A 27,941-nucleotide genomic window follows, 5' to 3' on the forward strand; every position below is an offset into this window, starting at 1 on the left:
ATCAACTTAAACACAATAATTCAGCACTTGCACGGTCAATTTACCTCCCGGTCAATTTTCATTCCGGTCAGTCTGTTCCCGGTTAGTTTGTTCGCGGTCAATTTACATCACAGTCAGTTTGTTCGCGGTCAATTTACGTCACGTTCAGTTGACCCCGGTGAGTTTGTTCGCGGTCACTTTCCCGCGGCCATATGTCGTGGAACCGTTTTGCCTAGCACAGAAGTAACGTTTCGTTATGTCGGCAAAGGTTTTAACATGTATCAAAACCGAATGTTAGCCGGCACACAAGATTGTTAACGAAAGAACCCGAAAAAAATAAAAAAACAGCAAAAGACTTACTTCCAAATACGATGTAAAAAATGGATAATATATATTAATAAAACATAAACTGAGGAGCATGCATTACAACAAGGGTTGCGGTTATTGGTATAAAAAAATTGCAAAAATAAACTTACCAGTTAATAAAGCCACCTGATTAGAGGAATTGAACCGGTAATAACGACCACAAGGATTGAAACACATCGGAATACGTCACCAAAAACTAAGAGACACTTTCAGCATATGAGATTTACCTGTTCAATTATCTGACCCTATTTTTGGTTGCGCATAGAATACTAACTTTTTGTTGGTAGGAAGGTTTTAATATTACGACAGAATTTGCTTACAAGGAAAAGCTTTACTAAGCAATACTACCGCCCAAAAGATGTCTATTGAGTTGTAATCACTATGTCTAGCTTAAACAACTGATCTGTTGGTTTTTGTGATTCGGTTGGCTAACTCTTCACGCTGGAAGAAGTGTGAAATTCTATAACGTGAAGGTGATGGGAGTTACAATGTTCGACAAGAAAAACGCTGTTCAAACAATGTTTAGAGTTTAGACAATGGGAGATACATATGGCTAAAGCTTACTCATTGATACATGGATAAATAAACAGTGTTAAAGGCTAAGAAGCAGTCATTTCCAATAAAGATTTCTTATCACAATCGATGCTGGAAAACAGCTTGGGAACGTACGAAAAGGAGTGTTCACACGAAGTTATTCAGACCAAGTTTCCAAATGTCCATCGACAGTCAATCAAGTCTTTATCAAAAAACAGTTTCATAAACTTCAATCAATAACTAGAAAACACTTTTGTTGCAAGAAATGATGTAAAGGTGTTAGAAAATACCACCCAGGCCGCTGCAGACTGACCGCAGTTTTTCACAAAAGGGCATTTCCCTTTGATGTAGTGGAATTGGAGTTTGGAAGAACCATAAAAAGTAAAAACGGTTTCATAAAGGTTTCGATTGGCCAGGTATAGCCAGATAAAGACAAATACCGATTAAAAAGCCCCTATTATGATCACAATACCATAACATAGAATCACGTGATATAGAAATATATGTTTTACGGTCAATCACAAAAAAATGTAGGCTAGGTGTAACAAAGAACAGGACCTACTATAGAAATACATATCACATGGGCTGGTTATTCGCCTATTAAACGGACCTTAGAAAGTTTAGTTGCAACATCCCACCAAGTGAGAAGTGTTAGCCACCAAAAATTACATGATCACAGTTTAATCTAAGAGCAAGACTAGTTTGCTTCGAACCATTTATCTCTGGGTTATGGACTCATGGCATTCTTTGTCTCTCGGCGTTATTTCGCTGCCTGCAATGCCAATAGTCTACACTTGTTGTGCGATAGAATAACCTGTGACAATTTGATTAATTAGAAAAATAAACTGATTCAGCAAACATGTTTTCGTTTTTAATATTTACATTACGTACCCTTTGTTCTGCTGTAAATCTAATACTGTACGTAACTGTGTGACATACATTTTATATTTTTTGCATGTCATCCAATTATGCATTCACCAGGAAAAGCGAAGAAAGCTACACAACAACAAATGTTCAGCGAGAATTAAACATGAAATGAGCTGTAGAGAAAGCAAGTGACCACTAATAGCATATGAGCAGAGAGCCATTACGAACAAAAACCAGCAAACACAATAAAAAATATTCCTCATTAAAGTTGAAACGTGAAAAGGTGCTTAAAACTGATCAATTAAATAAAGTCGTTTTTAACCAGGCGGCTCCATTAACCACACAGACTATATGACTGGTGAGCAACGTTCATTTCACTCACAAATCATAGAGAGGGTTAATGCGAATCGTGATATTCGATGAAGGTAAATGAGTTTAATACGGTAAAATGTCGAAACTTTTTATGAGCTGTTTTTTAAGGATAATGTTGAGGAAATTTATGAGGACTAGAATACAGGGCACATAGTCGGATCGACGGCTTGCATTTCAGCAGGGCTAAATCGAAAAAGCTTATTTTGAGAAAATAGCAAATACGCATCGGATAACCCTATGTTGAGGTGCGAATCACAACAATAAACCTATACGTAGTTAAATAATAAATAGCAAACAAAAGACAAAAGAAAACTAATAAACAACGCAAGCAAACAAAAAAGCAGCAAATAAATAATAAATATTCAAAACCATTACCAAAAATTTTGGCGTACGTGAATTTGCAAAACGCCATAGTATCGTGACAAAGCAGGATTTACGTGAAACTGGATGAAACAAAGTGAAACTGAAAAAGTTTGTGAGGTATTAAAAATGAAAATAACGCCAATATGCACAGATATTAAGTTTACATGATAGCAGCATGTACATAGTTTTAAAATGTTTTCTATACTAACATTCTGTAGCTGCAATTAAGATCTTCAAATAAATTACGAGCTTTCAAAAAGAACATATTTTATGCTTCTTTTATACTTTGCATCTTATATACAAAACCACAATGCAACTTATTTTGCAGTCATTCGGATCACGTCATGGACACTACTTCCAACAACGAAGAGCGAAAAAGGCGCATTGATGAGATAAGCATATACTACCAAAGTAGGCTACTAACCAGGCTCAACAGAACAAGCGTCTGTGGCAACACAATTAAAAGGGGACATTTGTCCTGCAGAATAAAAGTTAAATCTATGTGTCGTTATACCTTTTTTTATAATAAAGATGATAATTTCATTCGAAGTTATGAACGAAACAATGAAACACTTAACCCTATTCTAACTAGGCTTGGCTTCTCCCGCACACTGTCATAGCAAAACGTGGCGTACAGTTGCATTGTTTGCTGTAGAAACTTGAAATTTGGTGACTTTTCCTAAAAAATGTTCAGCTATCTGTCCATGTTTGTTTGATAAAGTTAGATTTTGTAATTTTTAAGATATTGCGATATTTTCATAATTTTCCTCTGCTTTGCTCTGCTCTCCGCATTGAAGCGTATTACTCATTTACGCACCAATAACTCGACTAACTATTCTCTTTCGTTCTCTTCTCGCGGTCAGCTGGTTTTCAGCACAGCGGGGGCGCGGCGTAACAAGAAGAATTTCTAGAAATGTGTCACTTTTAGAAATACTTAATTTACACTAAATTCACTTTCTTTAGTTTTACAATTATGATGTATACAGGAAGCCAGATGATTTTTCTACTAACCTGTCAAAATCCGATCAGTTTACGACGTATAGTTTTCTAGTAATTAACGATTGAAAATGTGTGTGCGGGGTCGGCCACACCTAGTTTTTTAGTAAACTCGCGAGCCTGGTTAGGATAGGGTTAAAACAGAAGAGAAATACATATTTTATGCATATGATTTATTGGTAGGATGTGCTTTCGACGACGAATCAGCAGGAACATATTTTAGATAACCTGTTTAAAAAAATGAATACTGTAATGAAAGTGAACGTATTTATGTGAGGCTAACCGCATAAAACACATAAACTAAGCCATAGCAATAAATATATATAAGCTTTAAAAATCTTAGTAAATTCTTCTGTGCATATTTTATTAATGAAAGTGAAGTCTTACCTTTCCATCGCAAAAAAGCTATGATTGGAATCCATGATATACTGAGAAGTATCAAAAAGATGATGAAAGCTATTGCCCATGCTGGATAATCGACTTTCTCGTCTCCACTTGCTGCACAAACAAGGTTATACTATTATACCCAGTATAACTTGCCTATATTTATACAAAAACGGTGACGATAACGAAAAGGTTGACGTTAAAGATAAAAACTATAACTAAAATTATTTTAACTGTACCTTCTTCCGCATTGTAGTGTTTGTACTGTGGTGTTTTAATGACAAGTTGTACAATTGAAGCAATAAAGAGCACAGCCATAAGCAGAGGGGATATGAAGCACCACGTAATTCTCCAGAAAGGACCCGGGCCGCTTTCATCTAACATGTAAGAGATGTCCTTCGAGAACCTAAAAGGCAACAAAAAATTTAATATTAGTCTGGCATAACCTGTTTATATTTTTGCTAAAATGTAGTTGCAAAAAAAGATATTCCTATCATGTAGAACGAAAAGCAAGCAACAAGCCAGCGATGGAAGCGGACCTGTAGGGTTCAAAGGTTTTAGTTCCAAACTGAAAACATAGCTCAAACCAGGCCCAAAAAATCAGAACGTTACATTTAAGAAACCAGCCAAAGACATACAATGCAACGTAACGAAATCCTTCAATTGACTACCCGCTGTGATAGAAGTCAAAAAATGCATCACCTATAGTCCTATACTATACCTATACTGTGGCTTTTTTGTTTGCAATAAATAATATGTGGTTGCAGAGCCGAAACGTTTGCATATAATCTTTGCAAACAAACTTATAGTTTTTCGCAGATAAGATTTCACAGATTTTAAGATCGACCCCGAGCCCGGTCCGACTTCCATTTTTGCAACAAACAAAAAACTTTAGTTCAATGGTAGACGCTTACTTGGAAAATTTGTACACCCACGCAACTCCCACTGTTTCAAAGAAAGCAATCATGAGAAGTGGCAGTGTTCCAGCGTACGTATCGAAAATATCTAGAATGTACATGCCTGACCTCAGGGTGAAAATTTGACCCACTCCCAGCGAAACCAGGCACAAAATGGCTGCAAACATAGTACACAAGCAATCATATAACGCACCGAAAAATAAAAAAGACTTAAAAAATAGTTGTTCAAAATCAGCATGTAAGACGTTTTACGGGTAAGATTGGTTATTTAATTAAAGCAACATATCTGGACCTTTTTGGGCAGAAAACAGCGTAAAGATGTTGAATTACTGGTATGTATTGTTGTATTGTATAATGTGCTGATGTCACAAGTTATGCTTACCAACAATGGCTTCTTTTGGAATCTTTAATCCCAGGTCTCGTAAAGGTGTTACTATTCCTTCCAAGGTACCAAACATGGAGCCAAGACCGAGATTTATCAACATAGCAAAAAACATTACACTCCAGAATGGACCTCCAGGCATATGAATCATAGCTTCAGTAAAAGCGATGAAAGCAAGGCCAGGGCCGGATACAGCCTGTTCACACAAGCATTACAATAAATTTCAAACGTGGCAATCTAATAGTTAGTCGGTAATTTTAAAATTAAAATTTCAAACTTCGCTTTTACAATATTTTAAATTTGCTTTGAAAAAGCCCTTGTATTCTACAGTATACTATGATTTAAAACATGATTCGTAACATTTAGCAAAACATGAGCCACTCGTTTAGCTATTTCATTAATAAGAGCATTGCTAATTTGCTATTCACCTCCTTCAATTCTTCTTCGATCGTACAATTTGAAAGGTTGACACTTTTCCAATTCTGTAGAACGATATTTTGAGTTAATAATAATTCAATGAAAACAAACAGACAGATTTTCAAATTAAGTTCATATAAAATCTTCTATGCTCACTTCTAAAATTGAAGGTTGTGTTTCATTATGGTTTATTAGCGTGATATTAATGCCATCCAAATAAGGATAATAATTCTTTCGATCCATGTTTGTAACAAAATGTATGACGTCATGATCAGGATAGTCATTGAAAAAGCCGTGAATTTTTTCAATATTCCTGAAAACACATAAATTATTGCTTTAACATTGAATTCTTGGTTAATCAAATCCAACCTACTTCATAACTTTTAGACTCAGTAAAATTACCTGTCAATGCAGATCTGAGATTTGTGATGTGCCTTGAAGCCCAGCACGCAGAAAATTACCAAGGAGGCAAACAAGCTGCTGGCACAGTTAATGATGGAAACAGTTATGGCATCTTTCTTGCAGTTGTTTTTCACATCATTATAAGATGAGTAAGCGATTACTCCACCAAATCCCAAGCCAAGGGAAAAGAATATCTGTGTCGCTGCATCTCTCCACACATTTGGGTCAGCTAATTTAGACATCTTGAAAAAGATGATAATTTGCATGAAAAAGTTAAACTGAGTAAAATCGAGTAAAAAAATCACAAACGTCGTGCCCTATATAACTTACATCTGGTGTGAACATGAATGCCAATCCGTCAACAGCACCATCCAATGTTATTCCACGAAAAAAATAAATTACTAAGACCAAATAAGGAAAGGTTGCACTAAAATAGATAATCTGCAAAAGAATGAAATGCTTGGTTCAGATCCCAAATGCACAGTTGAATATCGCCTTGTAGATACTTGAAACTACTTTACTATCTGTTTCCATAAATCAAACTTGGATACTCAATATAGTAAAGGCAGTGATGCTTTGTTATGTTATCCACGTTTATCCTACCGTCATAAGTTATTTTAAATAGTACTGTATAAAAACTATTGAATTTTAAGTAACCTAAGTATAATACAAGGCTATATCTATATATAACTGCAGTGTAAAGCTGCATGTTCTATATATTTTAATTGCCTGAGAGGTGAAAACAAATCCTACTAGGCTAATGTACAGTGGCCATCGAGGTATGGTATGGCATAAAAGTTTTCATAGTTCATAGACCATTAGGACGGGAGAAATGTCTTTGCACGACTTAAACTCATGATAATTTCGCAATAAGAGCATCTTGTTGTAACCATCTTGATTTTTTAGTTTTAATGTGTTGTTGTTCGAAAGGTTCGAAATTGTTGCTATTTTGAACAATTAAACGCATGTGTACACTGTACAGTGAAAAAAAACAAGCTTGTCCATATAAAGAAGACCCTTTCTTGACAGCTTCCTGTGTTAAGGTGTAACTTGCCATGGAAATAATTTTTACAACTTTTTCAAGCAAGATCGGATTACTGACTTCCTGTTTCGAAAAAGATAACGTATAATGAAGACACACGACCACGTGACTACTCTAGCGGGAAGGTTAGCACGTGGTTGATCTAGGATACCATGGCGATCGTAGTAGATTGCTTGTTTTATGTGGGACAGGGCCAATAACAATGCTTCAACAACAGTTTAATGACATGGTTAGTCAACGCATAGCACAAAGAATACCATAAAGTGATATCATCAGGGGTGAATTCAAACATGAGCAATCTTTTGAAATTTAAATGAAGTGAATTCCTTTCATTGTGACTTCAGTATAAGTGTTATAAAAGCCAATGTTTATACGGCAACGCCCCATTACTATCGTCTTTAGACATGTCATAACCACAATTTCCTCTCTTGAGACTACATTTCTGGAATGTTTGTCTAAGCAACTACAGTACACATAGAAAGAGTAAAATTTGGCTAGTTCAACTAGTTTCATAATGCCATATTTCTGTATATTTCATATTTCAAAATGGAAATCTGTAAATATACTGCGTTAGTGTGTAGCCAATTCAAGGTTTTCCAGAAACAAATCGCGCTTTACTTTATAACGTCAAGAGGATTAAGGGATTATCGAAATTATGGGAAGCGAATTCCAGTTAGGTACTTTCCATATCGAAGAGGGGCGCCAGATACTTAAGCTTTGTATTGGTATCACCACGTGCTTAAAAAGAACAATTGGTAGTAGAAAGCTTAACTGAATGACAGGAAGCTTTACTTCCAAAATATTGCCTTCTACTCACCATCTACCAGAAAAGAAATTGGCATAGCGCAATAACACACTGTGAAAAATAAATTATATTTATCTTTAATTTTGGTTTATGTCATCTGTTTCATTCAAGAATGATCAGAATGTTACACACAAAGACAAACGTGAAGCGTGAAGGGACGATCGTTGTTCAAGCGTTGCTGGCATTGCCACCTGAACCTTACCCTACAACACAGTTTATTTTTACTCGATCAGCAAATAACCAGTAATAAATCACAACCACAACACAACACAATCACAACAGCCACAAACGATTAACGATTCTGACCACAAGATAGGTCGAACAACAAGAGACCTAGCAAGATTTACATAGTGTGGGAACAATTACCTTTCTTATACAAGAAAAAAGATTTTCTGTTACTAATATTAAAGAGAAAGTTCTCGACCATACGTTCAACTTGCTGTGTGCGTCATGATGTTAGACGTCATTGGAATATTTTCAACCAGGTCACCATACAAATATGCAGCCTATAGTTATTTTAGGAGCTACTCATTTTTTCCATCCTAGGCCAATACAAAATAAATGTATAACATCGCACAACTTCGTGTAGTTCTGAATGATTTTCCACGCCTCAGAGCTACTATATAGAAAGAGGTGGGTCGCCGAGAATATTCCCAACGATTTATTTACAAGCACAACGAAAAGTAAAATACTCAGGAAAATCAGAGGTCAACACCTCACAGTAGCCTACAGCACGTACATACTTTCACAAAAAATTATGGCAAACCATGGCATCATCACGTTGTGGTAGGCTATGTGCTGTATTTGGTGATGAAGATATCCGCAGGGTAAGCGAAGCTGGCACCGTACTTGGCCTGTTAGATTGTGCTAAAAACGATTTGCAACGTAGCCCAGGGGATTATACTGGTCAACGGCGTCCAGAATAAAGGACAGGATTAAATAAAAATAACTGCCAAATGAAAAATGATCACTTTGTGATTGTGATAACCTAACTTGTCACGTGACTGATTGGTGTCATTGTACGATAACACGAAGCTTATCAGTTTTAAATACTTACAAGATAATACGATATTCATAACTGTCGAGGATCCATATGAAAGCAAACGTACGTGCTTTTATTTAGAAGAAAGTCTTTATAACATTTCCAGAGACGTCCAAAGTTTACATTCGATTTGACTGTACGCATTCGGTATGGTGAGTCAGAAAAATCACTACGAAGGTCCATCGCTTTTAAAGTTATGTAATTTTGCACATTCTTTTGCATGTAAAGAAAGTGACGTCATTTAAACTTAAACATGCTTGTATAATTGTTAACTATTAGTCTTCTCGAAGGAGGCAATTTATCAAGATTTACTGCGGAAATAGCTTGGCGGGAGGTGGAAAATTGTTGAACCCTTTTATCAATCCGGCGAACAAATAGTGTTTTCTACGACTGAGCTACTGTGTACTACTTCTTTCACAACTCCATTTGAGAAAGAAGTACAGAACATTGTTCTGAAAACAATTTTGCGTTCTTGTATTTGTCACGTGATTTATTGAAAAGATTCAAAGAAAGCCTGCTTCAATCATTTCAATAAAAAATCCGGCGTGTTGTATTTAATAATGGCTAACAGAACTTCGGTTTAAACTATAAAGTATCAAGTTGCAAACCGTTCGTAAGCTACCTGTGACATAAAGACAAAAAAATTACTAAAAGATCATAAATGCAAAGCGTTTTTATTATGATATACGTACAGTAAAATAGGCGTGATATGAGCAGGGTACAGCAAACGGACTAGCAGGTTTAAACTTTGATTAAAAATGTTTTCTTCCTTATTTGAATATTAGACTGTTGATAAAGTTATGAATTGCAATGAATCAAAAAATATACAGTACTGAGAACTTGCACTTGAACTCCTTAATTGTTGTACAGGTTACACGTTTAAATGCAAATTATCATGTCGTAATCATGCAGTACAACGGGGAGTTTCTTCGAAATCAACACTCTGCTTTCTAGCTTATTTAAATAAAACTACTGAGAAACTACAGCCACAGCGTCTACACAACTGTTGTACTGACAGGAATACATGAGTTTGAGCATTACTGATGACATTTCTATTCTTTTTACGTAAAAATTAGGAAGAAAGTCGGGCATGCAACCGTTTCTTTTAAAGCATAAGGTCTACGAACACTATTTGTTCCCATCAAACCTAATCAGTTCAGAAATTGACGCTTCCGACAGACAAGCAGGACCGCTGTTTGGAAGCGCAGTTGATTTGGGTCTTCCGCACAACATGATATCGGCAAAAAGGTTGGAAACCATACCAATGTACTGTAGTTCCAAGTTTAAAAAGACCGCAGACAGACAAAGATGAATTCGCAATACCATAACTGGATAATTTATTAACGCAGACCATACCGAACCGTTTTCACCTTTGATAAAGTAATTAGAATGATTGAAAATGATGACTGTTATAATTGGTTGACTGAAATTGGTACTGTACTTCTGAAAATTACTACGTTATTGCCAAATACCTTTGCATAACAGATAAAAAACATTTTCTGCGTTTTAACTGTAATTGAAGTCCATGTTTGCGGGTTGTCTTGATTTGATTCGTTCAAATCGGTTATGGCATGAAGTAATTTACGAATAGCGTGAGCAAAAACTCAATCAAGTCTAGTCTGTCAGCCCGGGGGAAAATGCCATCACGTCAGTTTTAAGAAGTTTGTGGCGCAAAAGCTTCTTGATTCTCTCGGCCAAGCACGATGTGAATTGGTACAAAATTTTCTTTCATTTACTTACTGTTTGTACTTCTGGGAGGTCGTTGAATTACAGTAGGTATTTGAATTGTTTTGTTACCTCGCATGTTTACAAAGGCTTCTTGTATCGTAGTTTTTTGAAGAGTAACAACTGTTGCCAATCAAGACATAAAAATCTTATACACAACAATCGAACTTAAAAAAGCACAACCAGGTAAAACTAGTATCGAAACTTCGCCATATCCCTGAACCCTGTCCCTTTGTTACAAGCCATCCTAGTGGTGTTTGAAACGTTTGTATAGCTCGGGTTTACTATTTCTGAGGTGAGATGTAGTGAAGCATGACACTGACAAAAGAATACCATAACGGAAAAAAACAGGTTCGTAAATGTACTTATGTTTGGAAGTGGACCAGCGTAATAATAACACAAACGCCATCGTCAAATGCCATTAAAGCGCTAACAATTTAAAAGAATTTGAAGTGTGAGACAGTGAGACAAAACTGTGTGCAATATTCCACGAATCAGGCAAGTACGGGAATAGCACGAAACTAAACAAACCACTGTATACCTATTTTTGTTACGACCCATACAAGCAAAGCTATGTCGATGTGACGAACAAGCATAGCAACGATCGCTTGTAATCCTGGATACGATACTCAGCGGTCAAATTTAAACACAACAAATAGGTTCATCGAGTGGGCCATGTAGATTTACACATCCTGTTCTATTGTTATCTATTCAACGCCTAACGATCGGTTCGATAGGGTAAATCATATCAAACGAACGCATTGAAGGGCTGAAGTGGTCCCAAGAACGAAACATGACAGTCAGGCATCAGGTAGAAATTTTAAAACAAAAGTAGCTTACAGATTAATGCGTAAACCATAGCAATTGTATAATTGATCGGACTGCTTCACTATACGGAATCTAACTCACTTTTCCCGACGACTTAATTCCTTTGAACATCCCAATGAACACGACCAGCCAAGCCACGACAAGAACTAGTGACAGTCTCCACACCACATTACCAGGTTCTTCAATGGACGACGAAATATCAAGAGTATCGCGATACCAAAAGTACGATGTCGCACTAGACTTTGAACATTCTTCCAATGGAACTGCAGATTAAATTGAGTTGTTACTGTTAAACTTGAAAGGGGTAAATTCAGCTGCAATATATTTCGTTCAAATGATTTTTCGTTTACCTGATTTGTTATTCGTGTCAGTTAGGTTAGGATAAGATGGACAATCCGACCACGGTAGTGAACTTTGAAAAGAGTTGAAAAAATAGTATAAAGCCCAAGCTATGATCATATTGTAATAGAGAGCGATGAGAAAGCAGACCTGTAACAGGATAATTTTGGATGGCTGTAAATACATAACATAGCAACGCCCATTCATTGTATCCGGGATCGCAGCTGAGTGTTGACGAACAAAAGTACTATTCACAAGTAATGATGACACAAGCACGTTTGTGATCTTGAGAAAACTTTTATGAATGAGCGTTTCAATCATTGCAGATTTCAAACAAACGAGTTAGGTTATAAAGGCAAAACGAGAACCAAAATAGGTTAACGTGAGCATACAAAAAAACTTTGCCATAATGACTCAACAAAACAAAATCGATCGGGAATCAAGTTTACATCATGATGATTTGCGAAATTTTTAATTTTCAAATAGTCTTAAAACTGGCCTTAAAACCAGTTTAACCCTCTATTGAAAACAGTTAAGTTGTTTATAGGAAGACATCGTGCATGACTCATAAGTACCACAAAAATACTAAACATTAGCCTTAAATATATTTGCAAACCGTTGCAGTTACAACCATGTTGATGTTGTCTGAACTGTGTTAACCAAATTTTTAAAGTAAAATAAGAAACAGGTTATACTTTGGCACCATTTCACAGAACAACTGAAGAAGCAAGCTTCTGCTTGCGAAAGCTCATGTCAAAAAATATAAAGGTAACCTTAAGAGTGTCAAAACTATATCCTGTTTCTTATTTTAGTTACAACCATGTACGAGGTGGTCTGCACTAATACTACATCAACGAATAACAGCTCCAGGGAAAACTGTTATTAACTTACTTACCACCATACTAGCGACACCGACTCCCCCAAGATAAGGATGGATGTGGTTCCAAACTCCTACGCTCCCACGTTTCAAACGTTGACCGATTGCAATTTCCATATAAAAGAGAGGAATACCTTCCAAGATTAACATGATAAAATAAGGAATAAGAAATGCCCCCCCTCCATTCTTCTGACATAGATAGGGAAAACGCCAAACATTTCCAAGACCAACCTTCAAACACAAAGGTCGATTTTATTCAACTAATTAGTTCAAATCTTGCATATTATATTGTTGGTACTCTATAGTCCATGCGTACATTTCTTACAACATATATAATAGATCGCTTTCGACCTACCGCAAAACCGATTTGGGCCAGAATATATTGAACTTTGTTATCCCAACCGTCTCGCTTCTCAACAACGTCTTCAGATGAAGAATTCGAATCATCATCCTGTGACGACAAAAAGAATTAAAATTAACAATCTACTTCAATAATAGAATTAGGAGAGCACGTAACGGGGATAAATTTGAAGCACATCAACTATTTCTTTGTGAGTTGATATATCAAAGGCACAACATATACTTATAGGTAACAAAGAGTTGCATGAAGTTTGATCGAAAAAATTCCGGCTAAACGCGACATTAACTTTTTGCCTGGTTTGGTGTTTTACTGTAAATGACCAGGAAAGAGAGCAGAATAATAATTAGCTAAATGTAATTAACCCGCTCTAATGGGGCAGTGTACAAATATCTGTGCTGGAATAAACAGACACGACAGAAAAAATGGCATCGAAATTCAAATTACTCTAGCTTTGGTGACAGTTAAGAATAAAACCCAAGTAATTGGTACAATTGCGTTCAGGAAAGATTGTTGTTATATAGCTGGTTTTGGGTTTTCTACAGACTCTTTTTCTTAGCTTACTTTGTGTAGCCTGCGGTCAAAAACGACGCCAAACATCAAACCATCAATAAAAATTACATTATGTCTAAAGACGACGTCATCTGGCTTACTATGCTGGAAAAATTTGGACTCAGACAAAATGAATAATTAAAGAACGTTAATAGACGTCACTGGCAATTTAAGCATTTGAAGTTTGGCCTATACGAAGCACACAACCAAGATACAAACCTATTTGCTTGACTTACGTTCATATTCCTCGCTTCTTCAGCATTTTCCATTCGGTTTACCAGCGTAGCGGAAGATTCTGTTCCTATCGGTTCTGTTTCATCCATTTTTTCAAAACAAGAATGTCGTTGTAAACGGTATGCTCTTAAAGCTAAGCTTTATCAAAACACACCAGCCTATAAACTACATGTAATGCGGCAATGGAGAAATTGTAAAAAATAATTATTAGCGAAATTAAAATATGACATATTATATTTCTCAAGATATCAAAACGCTATACACAGCCAACAGAATTACGTGGGACGGTTTGTGCTGGCAATATGTTCAACACAAATTTGTGAATGAATTGCATGTACGCTTTACTAGTTTAGTTTGTTTGATACCCAACCAGACAGGCTCTACTACCGATTTCCTGCCGTATAATGGCGGGAAAGAGACGACGAGTAAAATTGTAAGTTACACTACTCATGTTTTTAACACGTATTGCCTTGCATATAACGAGTAAGTGCGAAACTGAGTACGAAGTGTGTGACCATCTTAAGGCAAAATGTAAAGAATTACTTAAAACTAAGCATGTTTTTAATTAAATATTAAAAGCAGGCTAACCACATCTGCCTTCACACAACTTGTCTTTTATTAACTTGATGAAGTCTTACTCGAAAACGAAAAATTAAGCGAAAAGCAAACGTTCAACATCAAACCAATACAAACAACAAACTCCTAATTCCAGTCAAAACACGATGAAGGAACTACTATACCGCCTGACTCACGTTTTTGTATACATATTATCGATTGGTGTACTGTAGTAAACTGGGAGCACAATATAACAGCTGCCCTCTTTTTTCTGTTTTTATTGCGAGGAGAAAATGCTCTCCTCCTCTTAGTGTTTTCTTTCTAATTCTTATCCATTGCTCTTTCTCTCTCCTCTCTGTGTCTCTTTCTCTCTGTCTGGTTCTCCCTTTTATCTCTTAATGTAACCTAGTACTTTAGTCAATGTAAAATTGCTCAAGTGTCTCGTCGAAGACGACTCGTCACATAGTTGGAATCGAAAATTACGTGCCGTCGCCTGTTGGCCGTAGGGCATACTTAAGGTTACAAGAGCTATCCATAGAAAACGTGTATTGCAGGTAATTTTCCATTCTTTCTTTTCAATCAATCAATCCATATCGGAAGCTAAACAGGAGTATAAGAGCAAACAAACACACAAATAAAAACTAAAAAATCCCATAATCAAAAGCAAATCATCTTTAAATTTTGACTTCTATACATTAAAACTTTTCATACACACAAAGCTTTTACTTACTCTTAAAAAGTAAGTGTAACGCTAAAGCGAGTATATCTTAAAGTATAGGCACAGTTAATTTTTCCACTCTGGTTTATTCAAAAACTAACGCAAATAGCAGGCAACAAAACAATTAAGAAACTTTTCACTCTCTGCACCATGATTGTTCACGTAGCCCGCCAGGTACTTTCCAGTGTGAATAGAATTAACGTTCGGGTCACTCAGGTGGAAAATTTCTGTTATATGACGTCAAAGTTTTGGTGGAGCGTGTGGAAACTTCAGTGTTTATATTCATACTACAAAAATGCGTGAATATATTCACTACACATATAGGCTTCTATTTTTTGGAAAACTTAGCGTTGCACTTGCACTATGTCTATAATATTGTCTATTACTATATTGCGTAACATTATAACACTACACAATTACTATTGCCTCTATTCGTCATATTTCCTCTGGTTTAGCTTTAAAAACCGAACCAGACCACACTATGTAAGGATTCTAAACATCGCGTGAAGCAACGTGTGTAACTCTACTACTAAGTACTGAGTTGAACTGAGTCTACAGCGTCTTATATATAGTAAACAATAAACAACTTTATTTTAAGACCATAGCATCCGTTTTCGTGCTATTGAACCACAATTGATACTTGTATAGGACTGAAAGTTGAAAAAATGAAGGGGACGGGGTTGATCGTCGATTAGTACTCGTAAATTTGACCTGACATATTATAGGCTCCACTCGCAGTGGGTATATGAGTGACGTCATTCCGGGTAAAATCTGCTCCAGAGTTAATCTATTTTTGCATAGTATCAAAGAAAAATATGTTTTTACAGTATAAATGAATACCTGGTTATTAAAAGTAGAAAAAAATCAAGGAAAAGAAAAAACCTATAACACTATACAATAAATAGCAATCAGCTCCTGTTTGCCATTGTTATTTATGAAATCAGGTGCTGGTTGAAACTGTATGTCCTTGAATGATGTTCAGGTGATCTAATCTAAAATATATTTGTAAACATCTCAGTCCATATTTAATCACATCACTTAAACACTCCTTCCTGACACTCCTTAATTCGCAGGTCTCTGATTGGCCAATTAGGAAGGCGAATACATTGCCCTTTTTGGCTACTTCCTTACAACAACACTTCGTTAATGCTTATGTTAAATATCGTTAATAACAAAAAACGGCGATAAAAAATCACACTATCTCAAATTCAAACCAATTTTTAATTTTGGAGCATGAGAAAATGGTCGTTTATGTCACTGTTTTAAGGAAATAGCGGAAATGGTGCTTGTTTACTAACTTCGGCTACACACTTTGACAGTTTCATAGAACTATTTCAATACAGGCTAGCTTGAATAAAACAAAGAAAACATAGGACGCACCAAACTGCCTTTTCATTCATTTAGTTCTGCTTACAAACTCAGGCTGCAACCTTTTTTCCAAGATGTAAACAAATGGAGTAGTCAAGGAAGTATACCAGCATTTTACTCCACGTGGAGTGGACTTAAACTGGTATGGAATTTTGCAATTACGTCACCATATAAGGTTTTGGAGTTTTCGTTCTAGTGTTTGCTTAATATACAGCCTAGCTATTACCTTTGCCTTATAAAGATGATGCAACTTCGCGTAATAAACTAGTGGTTTATTTTTTATATATATTTGAAAATATACTTTGTTAAAAGCAAATCCCAAAAATAATTTCGCAAAAAACACCTTATGACGTGAAAAAAAGTAGTTAAACATCTTTAAGGTATTTAAAAAGTTACCTGGCTGCTTGTTTGAAATCGACGTTTTCAAATTTCCATATGTAAAACCTACTGATAATTAATTGGGGTTGATTTTCTGCAAGTAGCTGAAGCTGAAAACAGAGGTTAACCGAAGCTTTAATTTTTGTTGGTTGCAGAAAATATGAGCAAAAGCAGGTGATGTTTCCAAGTGTGCATTACAAGTCTCAAATATTGTGATGCTTTTAGATCATTTATTATGCTATATCACATAGAAATCCTTACGCAGGAATTTTTTCGTCAACCTGTTTATAATTTCTTGTGTATTCATGATTTATTGGCTCTGTCTCTGCGATCTACTGTAATTTTTACACCACGGTCGATATGAGACGCTTAGCCAAACATGGGTATCGCAGCACACAAACTAACAGCAGCGTGGAGCGGAAAACCAGGAAGTAGTCAATAGTAGGTCTATAGAACTGGAACTGCTACATGGGATGCCTCATTTCCGGTTTATGGATATTCTCAACAGCTAACAACGAGAATAAAAGAGTGACGTATCGTTTTGTTATTATTTACGTTAGACTTTTTACTATATGCGTACAGTCTGCATGTGTAGGTGAAAAGATTTGCGTACATGGGTACGGACTGTATATGTACATGGGCAAAATGAAAACATTGCCAACCTCATGTTAACATTTTTCTAGTTTATTAACCCGAGGTTATCACCTCTTTGAATGTGAGAATGGCAAGGTAACAAATAGGACACCAATCTGTGTTTTCCATCATTTAAAATGGTAATGTAAAGCAACATTTTAGGCACCCTTCATATTAGGAATTGTTATGATATATTGAAAAGCATTTATCTTTACTGATTTGTCTACGTTTCGTGTTGTATGCAATTTTTCATGTAAATAAAATGACTAATCACAAACCAGTAAAGAGCGGAAAATTAAATCAAACTTCTCTCTATAAACATTCAAAAACTTCTTAAGGAACTAATAAAGGCTATAAAAAAGCATAAGCGTTTTTTGAAATTAGCTTCAGGAGTACCCGCAGAATATTCGAAATGGAACGAACTAAATTTTTTTGTGCCAGTAAATGATACAATTGTATTATCAACCTTGTAGCCAGGGACGTCGATTTTATTTTGAAAGCTTGGTTTGACATTTACACGTTTGCCTACAGCCCCCAAAATGTACCAACAAAATTTTGGTTTTTTATGGTTGAAAACGCTTTACAACGTCTCAAAAAGAAATGTGTTCTCATATTTTACGTACAGTAGCTGCAAATTTATAGTTTACATTTTAGAAACGCGGTAGGTATAAACATTTTTCTAACTCTGTATACCCGTTCGTTATTTGTTTTCCTATATGTGACAGCCGAAAAGTTGTCGCAAGCAAACAAGATAATGCGATGAATGAAAAGAAATAAAGACGTATAAAAAGACCTATGGACCCCAAAAAATGGGTTAGTGAGAGGGGTCATTTCCCAATGAGCACCCTATATGCTAGTAGTTTTAATTATTAAGTATTATTGTACAATAAAACCTCTTGATTTCATACATTTTTCATTTAGGTTAGCCAGAATAAATAGCAATCAAATGGAACGAGTACGGTAGCGCAATACATTTGTAATGGAAGTTATACAAACAAGGTACTGTAGTTACGAATGACGTATTCCGTCAGAGGTGATCAATATGACTCTGAAACCAACATTGTGACAGCCTGAAAGTTTTCAAATGTAATTGAGGGTATACTTTCAGAAAAGAGAGCTGAAAAATGGTACTGTACGTGTATGCGCTGTGTGGATCCATGATCATTCTTTATAAGGTAATAATCTAAACCAGGTATTGTAGGCCTATATTGAAAATTTATTTACCTTAACAGTAACAGTTTTAATCTCAAAATTAATTCGAACTCTCAAAATTATAGGTTTATTGACAAATTGTAATTTGTAATTGTAAGTAATGCTTTTCATTAAATCGTTTTTGCATTCCTATTTCTTCTAGCACACTGTGGGATTTTTCGCTGCAAGACAATTTACGTGCTCCATGTCAAATTATAACAGTTAGGTATCTGGGTACTCGCTGCACTGTCAGTAAAATGGAGTCGTTCTTGCTGGACGTTCCTATCTTCATAATACTTTTAGAGTCTGAGAGTACAGCTTACGCAACGCTTTCGCTGGCTTTTACTATAGAACAAATTTTTTGTTAAAGCTGTACTTTTCATGCGTCATACTGACGTTTTTATACAAAATCTCAAAACGGTTGGCATTTGCTAAACCCACAAATGCGTCGTTGGTTTCCAAGACCATCTATTGTTAATAACGATTTAGAAAAATGTTTACTTTGTTCCCACAATTTCACCTACGTGTGTTAATAAGCTTATGAAAAACACTGCAACAACTGTCATCTCTTAGCCAAACCAAAAGGAAAGTATTAACCTTTCATCTATTCTAAACCAACAACACGTAAATTAGTCCAAAAAACACTCACATAACCAAAGAAACAAATTTGTTCTATATTGACTGTTTCTAGCATAAGCCGACTGCATGTTCGATTGATCTGGCTCAACATTTTTCACAGATAACCTTCTTGATTGCGGGTTATAATTCTTATCGAAGCACAACTTTAACCTTTAGATACAGCAAACACATTGGGTTTTAAAAGCTGAAGCATAAATATATTAACTTCGGTGTAAATATAAATGTTAGTTACAGGCTACTGTCAATACTACACGATGATAGCCTATATCCGGTTTAATTTAATATGTACATCAAATACTCTTCAAACTGCTAACACATAACTTGGCCATAGAATTAGAACTTCAGTTTAGCTACCATACCTAAGATACCTCGCCTTACAGGTTTACGTTTTAATAGGAAAGGTGTGAAAAAACGCATAACGCTTGAACTCGTAATAATAACATGAATTTATTTGAATGCAGAATACACTGTTGGAAGACCAAGTCAAGCTTTCCACAACAGTCTCGACCAATCTTTTGATCACTGAAGCATTGAAAATGACCTTGGTCATTTTTCAATTTTTAGATTTAAGTTTTCCCAGCTTTACTCTGTAACCATAAACATTACACTGCCTTATGATTCTAGCAAAAGCACTCCACCGCAATGTGAACCTGTTCTACGTACGCTAAAAGCATTAATCGAAATGTAACATAACAGGAAACTAGTTCTTTATCAATGCTTTCACATATCAGTATGCAGTGTAAATACCAGATGCATTCGCTATCACATGCAAATAGGTTTATTGCAGGGTTAGTATTGCGATAAATATAATGTATTGAATACAAACCTATACACTGAATACACAAAACAACAGAAAAAGCTATGTGGTACATTTATCTGTATGTCAAATGACTGATAACAACGTTGAAGTGTCAATTAGTTAATACAATGCAACTTCTTCTAGCATTTTATTTTTATTTAGCATTTTAATCTTCAGCGTTTTACGGGGCCTAAATACGACCAAAGTACTAGTAATTTTATACAAATTTTATTTCCATGGTAATTGTTTGCAGCTTATTTGCACTTAAGATTCGTAAAAAATTTCCGCATACTATTTGCTGTCAACTAATATTATGATAAGATGTATAAGGTTACACAACAAAATCAATTATAACACGATAAGAACAGGAGGCGCATAGGTTAAGTCATACACTAACTCTAACCGTGCTTAAATACTAAAAATGCAAAACAAAATTTCATATTTTACGTGACCACAACCTAAAACCAACAAAATGGTTTATGTGAGTAGTATTTGGTGAATAGCTAGTTGGTCTATCGATTGAGCGTTCTTCACAAGTAGGCAGTCTAGACTTACAAGGCAGCCTTAGAAAACGCAATGGTTAGTTTGGGAGGTCGACGTTAAATGGTGACTGAGACCTTTACACCCGCTTGTACTTCGTAAAAAGGTTATACAGGACTCTCAAGGTTGACTTCAGCTCACAATTAGCCACATCTAAAAATGTACAAAAATTCCAAAAAAATTAAAAGCATACTTAAGGTAAGCAACTTGCTGCTTGCAGTTAACACTTTTATTCGCTTTCTGTGTGGTTTGCTTTATTTCTCTGTCATACCAAACTTCAAATTATAGCCAACTTGCAAGTTCTAAAGCCTATCAAAAATGAATGTATAGCAGTCGGCACAATGTTCATAATTGTGCCCGTTGGAATCGAAACAAACATTTTTTTAAAAAAGTATATGCACCAGCTTACATTCTCACCTTCAGGCCTCGCTTTTGGCTTGGGTAAGCCAGCATCCTGCATTAGTTCAAATGCAAACTGTATATTGTGGACTTTGTCCTCAAAAGTCTCTGGGGTAAGACTGAAACTGTACAATGGAACAAAATAGCCTTCTAACAAGCCCATTAATAGGACAAGATACACTCCATCAGCAAACTAGAAAAACATAATAAAATCATTGAGGAAGGTTTAATTAAATAGGTCCAATATATATCAGTAAACAGCACAATGCTCAATTTCTCAAACTATAACAACACTTCATTAGAAATGAATATAAGTTGTATTTAAAAAAAACATCGCTAGATATGAAGCAATACAAGTTATTTAACATAACAGATAACAAAAACAAAAGGACACACGGACCTGGGTATCTAGATCGGTCACTGTTAAATTAACTTTTTCCAGGTGGCGATTGGCAAACTCTATTAATGATCTTTTCACAATACTCAATTTATCAGGAGCATGATCAAATAACGTGTCAAAGGCATCTCGCTCTGCAAAAGAAAATTAATTTTAAAACCGGCACATATGAACATATAAATCATTCCAACACAGTCCATAGCAAGAGCCATTCATCATTAATTAATACATGAAGTATCACTGCCTAGTGCATACCAAATCTTCCTCCTGTCATCTCCCTGCAAAAATGAAACTGATGAGACTTAGCTTCCAAAAACGTTAAACATAGTTGTGGTAATGGTTCAATGCTTTCAAACACACTTACTCTAGGGTGGTCGTAATTTCTTCACCGACAATTTTGTGATCCAACTTTCCATCTCTTTTTGTGATGACAATAACCTAAATAAAAGAAAAACGACAGCTGAAAAAAGTTTTAAGGAACAAAACTGTATACAACTATCCTGTGTTTTGAGACAAAAAGGTACATCAATCAACCTTTAAGGAAACTCTTTCTGGCAAACGTATGGGAGCTCGGTAATGGGTTGCCATGGCAACAAGGAGATGCAATATCGCAGTAAGGTTTTTGGTGTGGATACCTATGAAATATATGCATAGATAAATTACGAAAATTTTGCTAAATATCGGTAAACGTCATTAACCCAATTGACTTAACCTAGCACTTTTAGCATAATCTTAACAAGCTTACTGTCAACACTCCATTTTGATTCATCCCATCTTGGAAGCTGTAACTGTTCACTGACTTTGTTCAGAACTGCCCTGAGTTTGTCTTTTTGACCCTGAGCAGTTTGAGTTACTTCTGGAACCTGGGCGAAAACAGTAAAATAGTAGCAGAAAGCCACCAACTTTGTACTTTGTTACATGAGATTGACTTTGATACTCAAATTTTGGTTCCGTTAAAAAAATGTTTTTCGGTTGCTACGATCCATGCAAAAAAACTTAGTGAATTAAACTTTTTTACCATATTCAGCAAAGTTAGAAAACAATTGTTCGAATGAAAGCGATTTGCCAGGAAATGTATATGGCTCAAACTAGCACTTAAACTGTCCAGGCAGTTTCATTTGATGTTTCAAAAAAGGACTGATTTCATAGTCACCTGAAGCTTGACATCACCGAGCTTTTCTAACAACTTCTGCAATACTTGACCATCAAAGAGATCTTCCTGTATGTCTTTCACTATAATACGTTGTTCCACCAAAACATTATTTATCCAATCCATTAAAACCTAAAAGATGGAAAACAGATTAGCATTCAATTTCTACTTCATAAGTATTAACCAAGGTTAACAGAACAGATTTTTTTTTAAATACACAACAGATTAGATTGGGTATTTCCATTTAATGTCATCTCAATCTCAAAAGGCGCTTATTTCTTGGTTACCACAGTGCATTGTTATGGTTTGTAACAAAAATGTTGACCCAAAGGAGGAGTTAGGACCATCTATTGAAATGATTTTAGCCAAATTGCACTGTCTGTGCTTAATTAAGGGTTATTTTGTTGTTACTCCTTTATTCTGGCATTAGTCTTTTAATACAGCACTTTTAGAAACAATTCAATTTACAGTCACAGTGATACAATAACTAATGGCATTTCATGACATTTTTTCTCAGATAAACAATCACATTCTACTCCATATTCCGGCAAAAAGACCTTTTTTTGCTCTTGGTGGACTCATTGCTTATTTAAAAAATTCAATCTTTGAAAAATGATTAATGCTGTAATCAATTTTACATGTAATGCATTTAACTAACATTTGCATATCACTAAAATACTACTAACAACTGCGTATCATACTTGCAACTATTAGTGATGGTTTAATCAGAAGTGGTAATGAAGTAGGTTGTGAAGACTTTTTATGTTTCAAGTTTATATCGTGGTTGAGAAAGAACAGCATGGGTTAACTATTAACCCTTTGTACTTAATGGACTTTCTGGTTATGCGGTAACGTATGCATTAAATGGCAGTGTCGTTGGCTAAGAAATGTTTTCTGTTTTCATCATTTTCAGTTTTCACATTTTACAGAAATCGATGAAAAAACAAAAAAAAATGAAAGAAGCAAATTCGATTAACGGTACAAAGGAGCAATCTGCAAGTTACATAAAATCACCTGTGCAACCTGTAGAAAGGTGCGCTTAAGCACTAACAAGCATTTCTGTTCTTCTGATAATGATAGATGTAGGGGAGACCAGGGAAAATTGGAATACAAAAATGGAATCCAGTTATTTTCTAGACCAGGGTTTACCCCTGGGGGGACACGAGCAGATGTCTCACCAGTGAACTATAGTGTAGTAGAAGGGGAAGACGAGGCAAGAACACAAATTTCTCACGTTTTTGTGCTTTTTATGCAAAATTAGCGGTGCGAAGACTAACTGCACACACAGTAGTGAAGTAAAAAGTTTTTTGCAATCAAAAATCTGCATTTTTTATTGATGAGCAGGGGGCATGGATTTTGGGGGTCACGAACCATAAAAGGTTGAAAGTCATTGTTGTACACTTTGCATTAAAGCATGGTGACTTATAGGATTGTTTCTTGATCATCAAAAAAACAAAATTGATACTAGCTTCCAGAAAAACAAAGACCGTTTGAGAGATAACACTTCGAACAGGTCATTTATTACCACAAGGATAATCAAAGATACAAAATTGGTGGTATAAGGCGTTTGCAAATCGTAGACTACAGATTACTAGTACCAGACGTTTTTTACACTAAGGAGCAAGTTAGCATTTTTAATAGTTACTGCAGTTTGAAATAAACCACTTTTTTTTAAATAATATAACCAATTGCTTGAAACATGATATGGTAGGTTGGGTCTTTTCACCAAGACTTTAAATCCTAAAAAATTAAGTTTGCCCTAGAAAAGGTTAAGAACTATTAAATATACATATAGATATTTACAAATTTTCCAGAAATTTAGTACTAACTCTTTGGAGCTCTTTAACTTTTGGATCTTCTAGCGAAATTTTATCTATCATCGACCTTTCTTCGTTTTCTTCCAAATGGAAACTACTGGGATCATAATCGACTGGAGCACTGGAACCACCATCAATGGCATCTCTCCCTTCTTGCTCCAAATCACTCACTAAAACCATGTGCAAAGTTGTAATAAGGATACACATTAAAGGTGAAATAACATTTTCAAATAAAGATAATTTGATTAAAGTTAATCTATAGTTATAACTTAAATAATGGTGTTTAAAATGAAACAAGATTCTTTCATACGGTACAAAAATCCAAGTTTAACAAAGTTGTACAAGATTAAAACGACTAATCCTATCAATGAAAACCCGAGGAAAACAATATCTTTTTTAAATACAGTAATAATAATAAAAATTGCAGGATAAAACCTTGCAAGCTGCAACACACAATTTTTGTGGCTGGAAAAACTAAAAAAAAGTGAAAGATAAATGCCAATAAAAAATATTTTCAACCTGCTGCTATAGCAGATATCTAGCAAATCGGAAATTTGCTTATGAAGTCACCAAAACTCTTTTAAATATAGCTTGTTGAAATAACGTTTGAACGTACCTAGCTTAATTTTGTGAAAATGTGTACATATGCTACATTATACCATGAAATATATCTACACATACTTATCCCATAGCATATATTTAAGGATTGAGTCATAATAACGTATATACTGTATAAATACCACATAGGCACATACACTTTACACAACTTACAAATTCCTATCAAAAGACATTCAACAAGTTGGAAATGTTGCCACGTATTGACGAGAAATTGTGCAAGCAAAGGCACAAATTTTGGCCTGACAATGTGCACCAAGTTTTTTAATTATTTATAATTAAATGGCACTCAAGCAACCAGCGTTTAATAGTTTGTACGATATATTATAAATCGGTGTTAATATGGAAAAAGCTAGGTCTACATGTTGATGAGTCGCATACATGCATGTGCAACACTTTCCATAATGAGAGAGGAATAAAACACATACAATATTTTTAAAGAAACTACACATTAGTTTCATCCTGTTGTTGCTTGCCGACACAAATCATGTGAAGTTTATGATAGCTGGACACCTTTGTGAGCAATTAACAAAGTTAAAAAATTTCTGGATATATCTGAGGAACACCACATTAATTTATTGAAAGTGATAAGTTGTGGAAAAAGATAGAAGCAGAGGAGGGTATGAGCTCTCAAGTTTCAGCATGCTCCGTTTTTAGGAGAAATTTTGAGAATGGCACTTTTTTCAAATTAGGAGTGGAACCACGTGTGAACTCTTTTCAAAGGATTATCCGCTCATTGCTTTCTCTTTTTTTTCAAACAATGAGCACTTCGAATGCACAAAATAGATAAAAGCGTTTGGATAAAAAGAATCTTGAGTTTTATGACTTCTTTGAAACTAATTTTTTTGTGACAACAATCATTAGACATTTTACTAGAGCTGGTAATTTTCTTCGCGCTGCCATTACTTTTATTACTTTCAGAAGTGATTTAAGTCTTGGAAGTGAATAATTTTAAATTAAGGAATGTGCAAGTATTTAAAATTCCAGAAGGTTGTTAATATTCACTCCTCTATTGATCATTCGTTGCAGATGTAACCAAAATAAACTCTTCGATATTGGTTCCCTTGAAACTTCATAACATTTACTAGGTTGCCAGCTAGACGTAAGTTCTATTAGGCAAATTTGCAACATATGAACGCGATTGGTTTGGAATGCACCATCGTAAAAATATTTTTGCATTTTTGAAAAAGAGTGAGAGGGAGCGTTAAAACGAGCAAGCTCGTTTTTCATAGAAGAGCGAAAGCACAAGAAACATATTTCTCACCGAGGAGTGTAAGCAATGCTTATTTTATGAGCTATAACTTAAAATAATACAAAAAACAAATAAAAAATGTGCCTCGGTCGAAACTTGCACAAAAGATAAGCTCAATATGCACGTTCAAGGGGTAAGGAGCTTGATTGGAAAGCATGGCAGTTTTTGAAGAGAAATCATACATGCAAAGACCCTGTTGGAAATTTGGTATGATGAGCCGAAGCTGCTCCTATCTTCTAGCACTGATTTGCACTATTTTCTGACGTTGATATGACGCAAATTATGTTTATTGGCACATTTAGCCAGCGCACTAAAGGCAAACTTTCTTGTTAGGTGTATATGAGGTGTTAGGTATATGTAATAAGCCTTAGTTCTTATTTTATTTATTATAAATTGGCGTGCAAACAAGAAATAAAAAAACAGCTGCTACACTTTCCACTATGAGTGAGGGGTCGCAGAGTTTAATTCGTGTAAAGATGTTTCTCAGTCCGATAATAAGGATTGTGATATCATACCGGCATACCATAACAAAAAAATTTAGAAAACAATCAAGTACAGTACTGAAGTAATTTGAAAGTTTTAATTACATTCAAGAACCTTTTTGGCTGGTATGGTATGACTATAATTTAAAAGGACGTGATTATGACGTAATTTAAAAACATACGAAAGTGTAATAACTTTATAATAATACCTCAAAAACCTTAATAATAATCTTATAAAACAGCCTCTTAGAATAGCTTGGTTACGAAAATGCATTGGCTATATCCTAGGTTATGTAAGCCTAGGCATACACGGCTTATGCTCGGTAGCATACAGTACCTTCTTTAAGCTTTTTCTTTCTGCCAAGGGTTAATGAGAAAAAACCCTCTTTGTTATCAGTGGCTTTTGGTGATCGTGGATATCCAGCCATAGTCAACGTTTAACTTAAAAGTTGGTCATACAACGCAATAACTTCAGTTGTTAACTACTTTTCAACCCGGGGATGGAACTTAATTCCTCACCTAATATAGATCTACAGTAGGCCCAAAAGTGGATGCAAACTTTTAGTTTGGTGATTCCCCTTTTAAAGTCTTGTGACGTTTTGATGAGAACTTAATTAGAACATCATATCATAGATTAAGCTTAAAGTAATAATCAAAGCTTCTATATATACAAACTTGGACAATAACAGCATAGCGGATAACCAGTCAGATCCGCCTGACCCGTCACGCTTCAGTTACTGTATAAAAAATGACGTCTCTCGGCACCTGGACTTGATGATCACGTTGTCGAAACGTCATCAAACCGTGAAGTTTGAATACGTTTACGGCTATTTTTCGATACTAACGAATCTTATCTCAAGACGTGATTATTACTGATTAGTTATTGTCCTGGGAATGATTTGCATATGGTCAGAAAAACACATATTAATTTTCCTGTTGTTTTGTTTGTTCGACCGTCGGATCTAAAAGCTCGACATATAAACGTGGTCAATGCGATTACTATATCTTGAATTGACTGTTTAAAATTTCCATCTAAATACGGGCATCGTAACGTAATTAAAGCAATCATTGTAACGGCTACATCGCACTTGAAGGCCAAAGAAATAAACACAAAAATATCTCCGGTATTTTGTTTTTTGAAAAATAAGCAAATTTTATCCATTCTACGTCATTTTAGACTATGTAACTTCAAAATTTTCGGCGGAGCATTCCCCCGGACGCCCTTTG

General features: G+C 35.3%; 2 protein-coding genes and 1 long non-coding RNA gene across 3 annotated transcripts; 1 reads left to right on the forward strand and 2 right to left on the reverse strand.

The window, feature by feature from the left end:
- Positions 1 to 1,806: 1,806 nt before the first annotated feature.
- On the reverse strand, positions 1,807 to 14,543 carry LOC143459633 (sodium-dependent neutral amino acid transporter B(0)AT3-like). Its single transcript, XM_076956850.1, has 15 exons — positions 13,784 to 14,543; positions 12,993 to 13,088; positions 12,656 to 12,868; positions 11,772 to 11,910; positions 11,503 to 11,684; positions 6,310 to 6,420; positions 5,980 to 6,221; positions 5,734 to 5,890; positions 5,589 to 5,642; positions 5,161 to 5,356; positions 4,776 to 4,935; positions 4,101 to 4,267; positions 3,865 to 3,975; positions 3,613 to 3,705; positions 1,807 to 3,054 (listed from the first exon to the last, which is right to left on the reverse strand). Exons 1-14 carry the CDS (start codon positions 13,868 to 13,870, stop codon positions 3,638 to 3,640), a joined length of 1,983 nt encoding a protein of 660 aa, XP_076812965.1. The 5' UTR covers positions 13,871 to 14,543; the 3' UTR covers positions 1,807 to 3,054; positions 3,613 to 3,637.
- A 3,336-nt stretch (positions 14,544 to 17,879) lies between these two features.
- LOC143459659 (uncharacterized) lies at positions 17,880 to 19,988 on the forward strand. Its single transcript, XR_013117768.1, has 4 exons — positions 17,880 to 18,246; positions 18,355 to 18,432; positions 18,542 to 18,608; positions 19,725 to 19,988. It is a non-coding gene; the product is annotated as an uncharacterized LOC143459659 (long non-coding RNA).
- A 37-nt stretch (positions 19,989 to 20,025) lies between these two features.
- On the reverse strand, positions 20,026 to 27,308 carry LOC143459651 (beta-parvin-like). Its single transcript, XM_076956874.1, has 10 exons — positions 27,052 to 27,308; positions 24,378 to 24,535; positions 22,552 to 22,680; positions 22,144 to 22,261; positions 21,933 to 22,033; positions 21,763 to 21,836; positions 21,654 to 21,676; positions 21,402 to 21,532; positions 21,020 to 21,194; positions 20,026 to 20,755 (listed from the first exon to the last, which is right to left on the reverse strand). Exons 1-10 carry the CDS (start codon positions 27,140 to 27,142, stop codon positions 20,682 to 20,684), a joined length of 1,074 nt encoding a protein of 357 aa, XP_076812989.1. The 5' UTR covers positions 27,143 to 27,308; the 3' UTR covers positions 20,026 to 20,681.
- Between the last annotated feature and the right edge of the window lie 633 nt (positions 27,309 to 27,941).

The sequence above is a fragment of the Clavelina lepadiformis genome, chromosome 1 (genome assembly GCF_947623445.1).
Source record: "Clavelina lepadiformis chromosome 1, kaClaLepa1.1, whole genome shotgun sequence".
Lineage (NCBI taxonomy): Eukaryota > Metazoa > Chordata > Ascidiacea > Aplousobranchia > Clavelinidae > Clavelina > Clavelina lepadiformis.

Coding starts and splice junctions, on each gene's coding strand:
- LOC143459651 (XM_076956874.1), bottom strand. CDS start 27,142: ATGGCTGGATATCCACGATCACCAAAAGCCACTGATAACAAAGAGGGT. Junction 21,533..21,653: donor GATGACAGGAGGAAGATTTG/GTATGCACTAGG, acceptor TTTCTTTTGCAG/AGCGAGATGCCTTTGACACG. Junction 21,195..21,401: donor TGACCGATCTAGATACCCAG/GTCCGTGTGTCC, acceptor ATGTTTTTCTAG/TTTGCTGATGGAGTGTATCT.
- LOC143459633 (XM_076956850.1), bottom strand. CDS start 13,870: ATGGATGAAACAGAACCGATAGGAACAGAATCTTCCGCTACGCTGGTA. Junction 13,089..13,783: donor AAGAAGCGAGGAATATGAAC/GTAAGTCAAGCA, acceptor TTGTCGTCACAG/GATGATGATTCGAATTCTTC. Junction 6,421..11,502: donor GAATTAAGTCGTCGGGAAAA/GTGAGTTAGATT, acceptor ATTCTTTTGCAG/ATTATCTATTTTAGTGCAAC.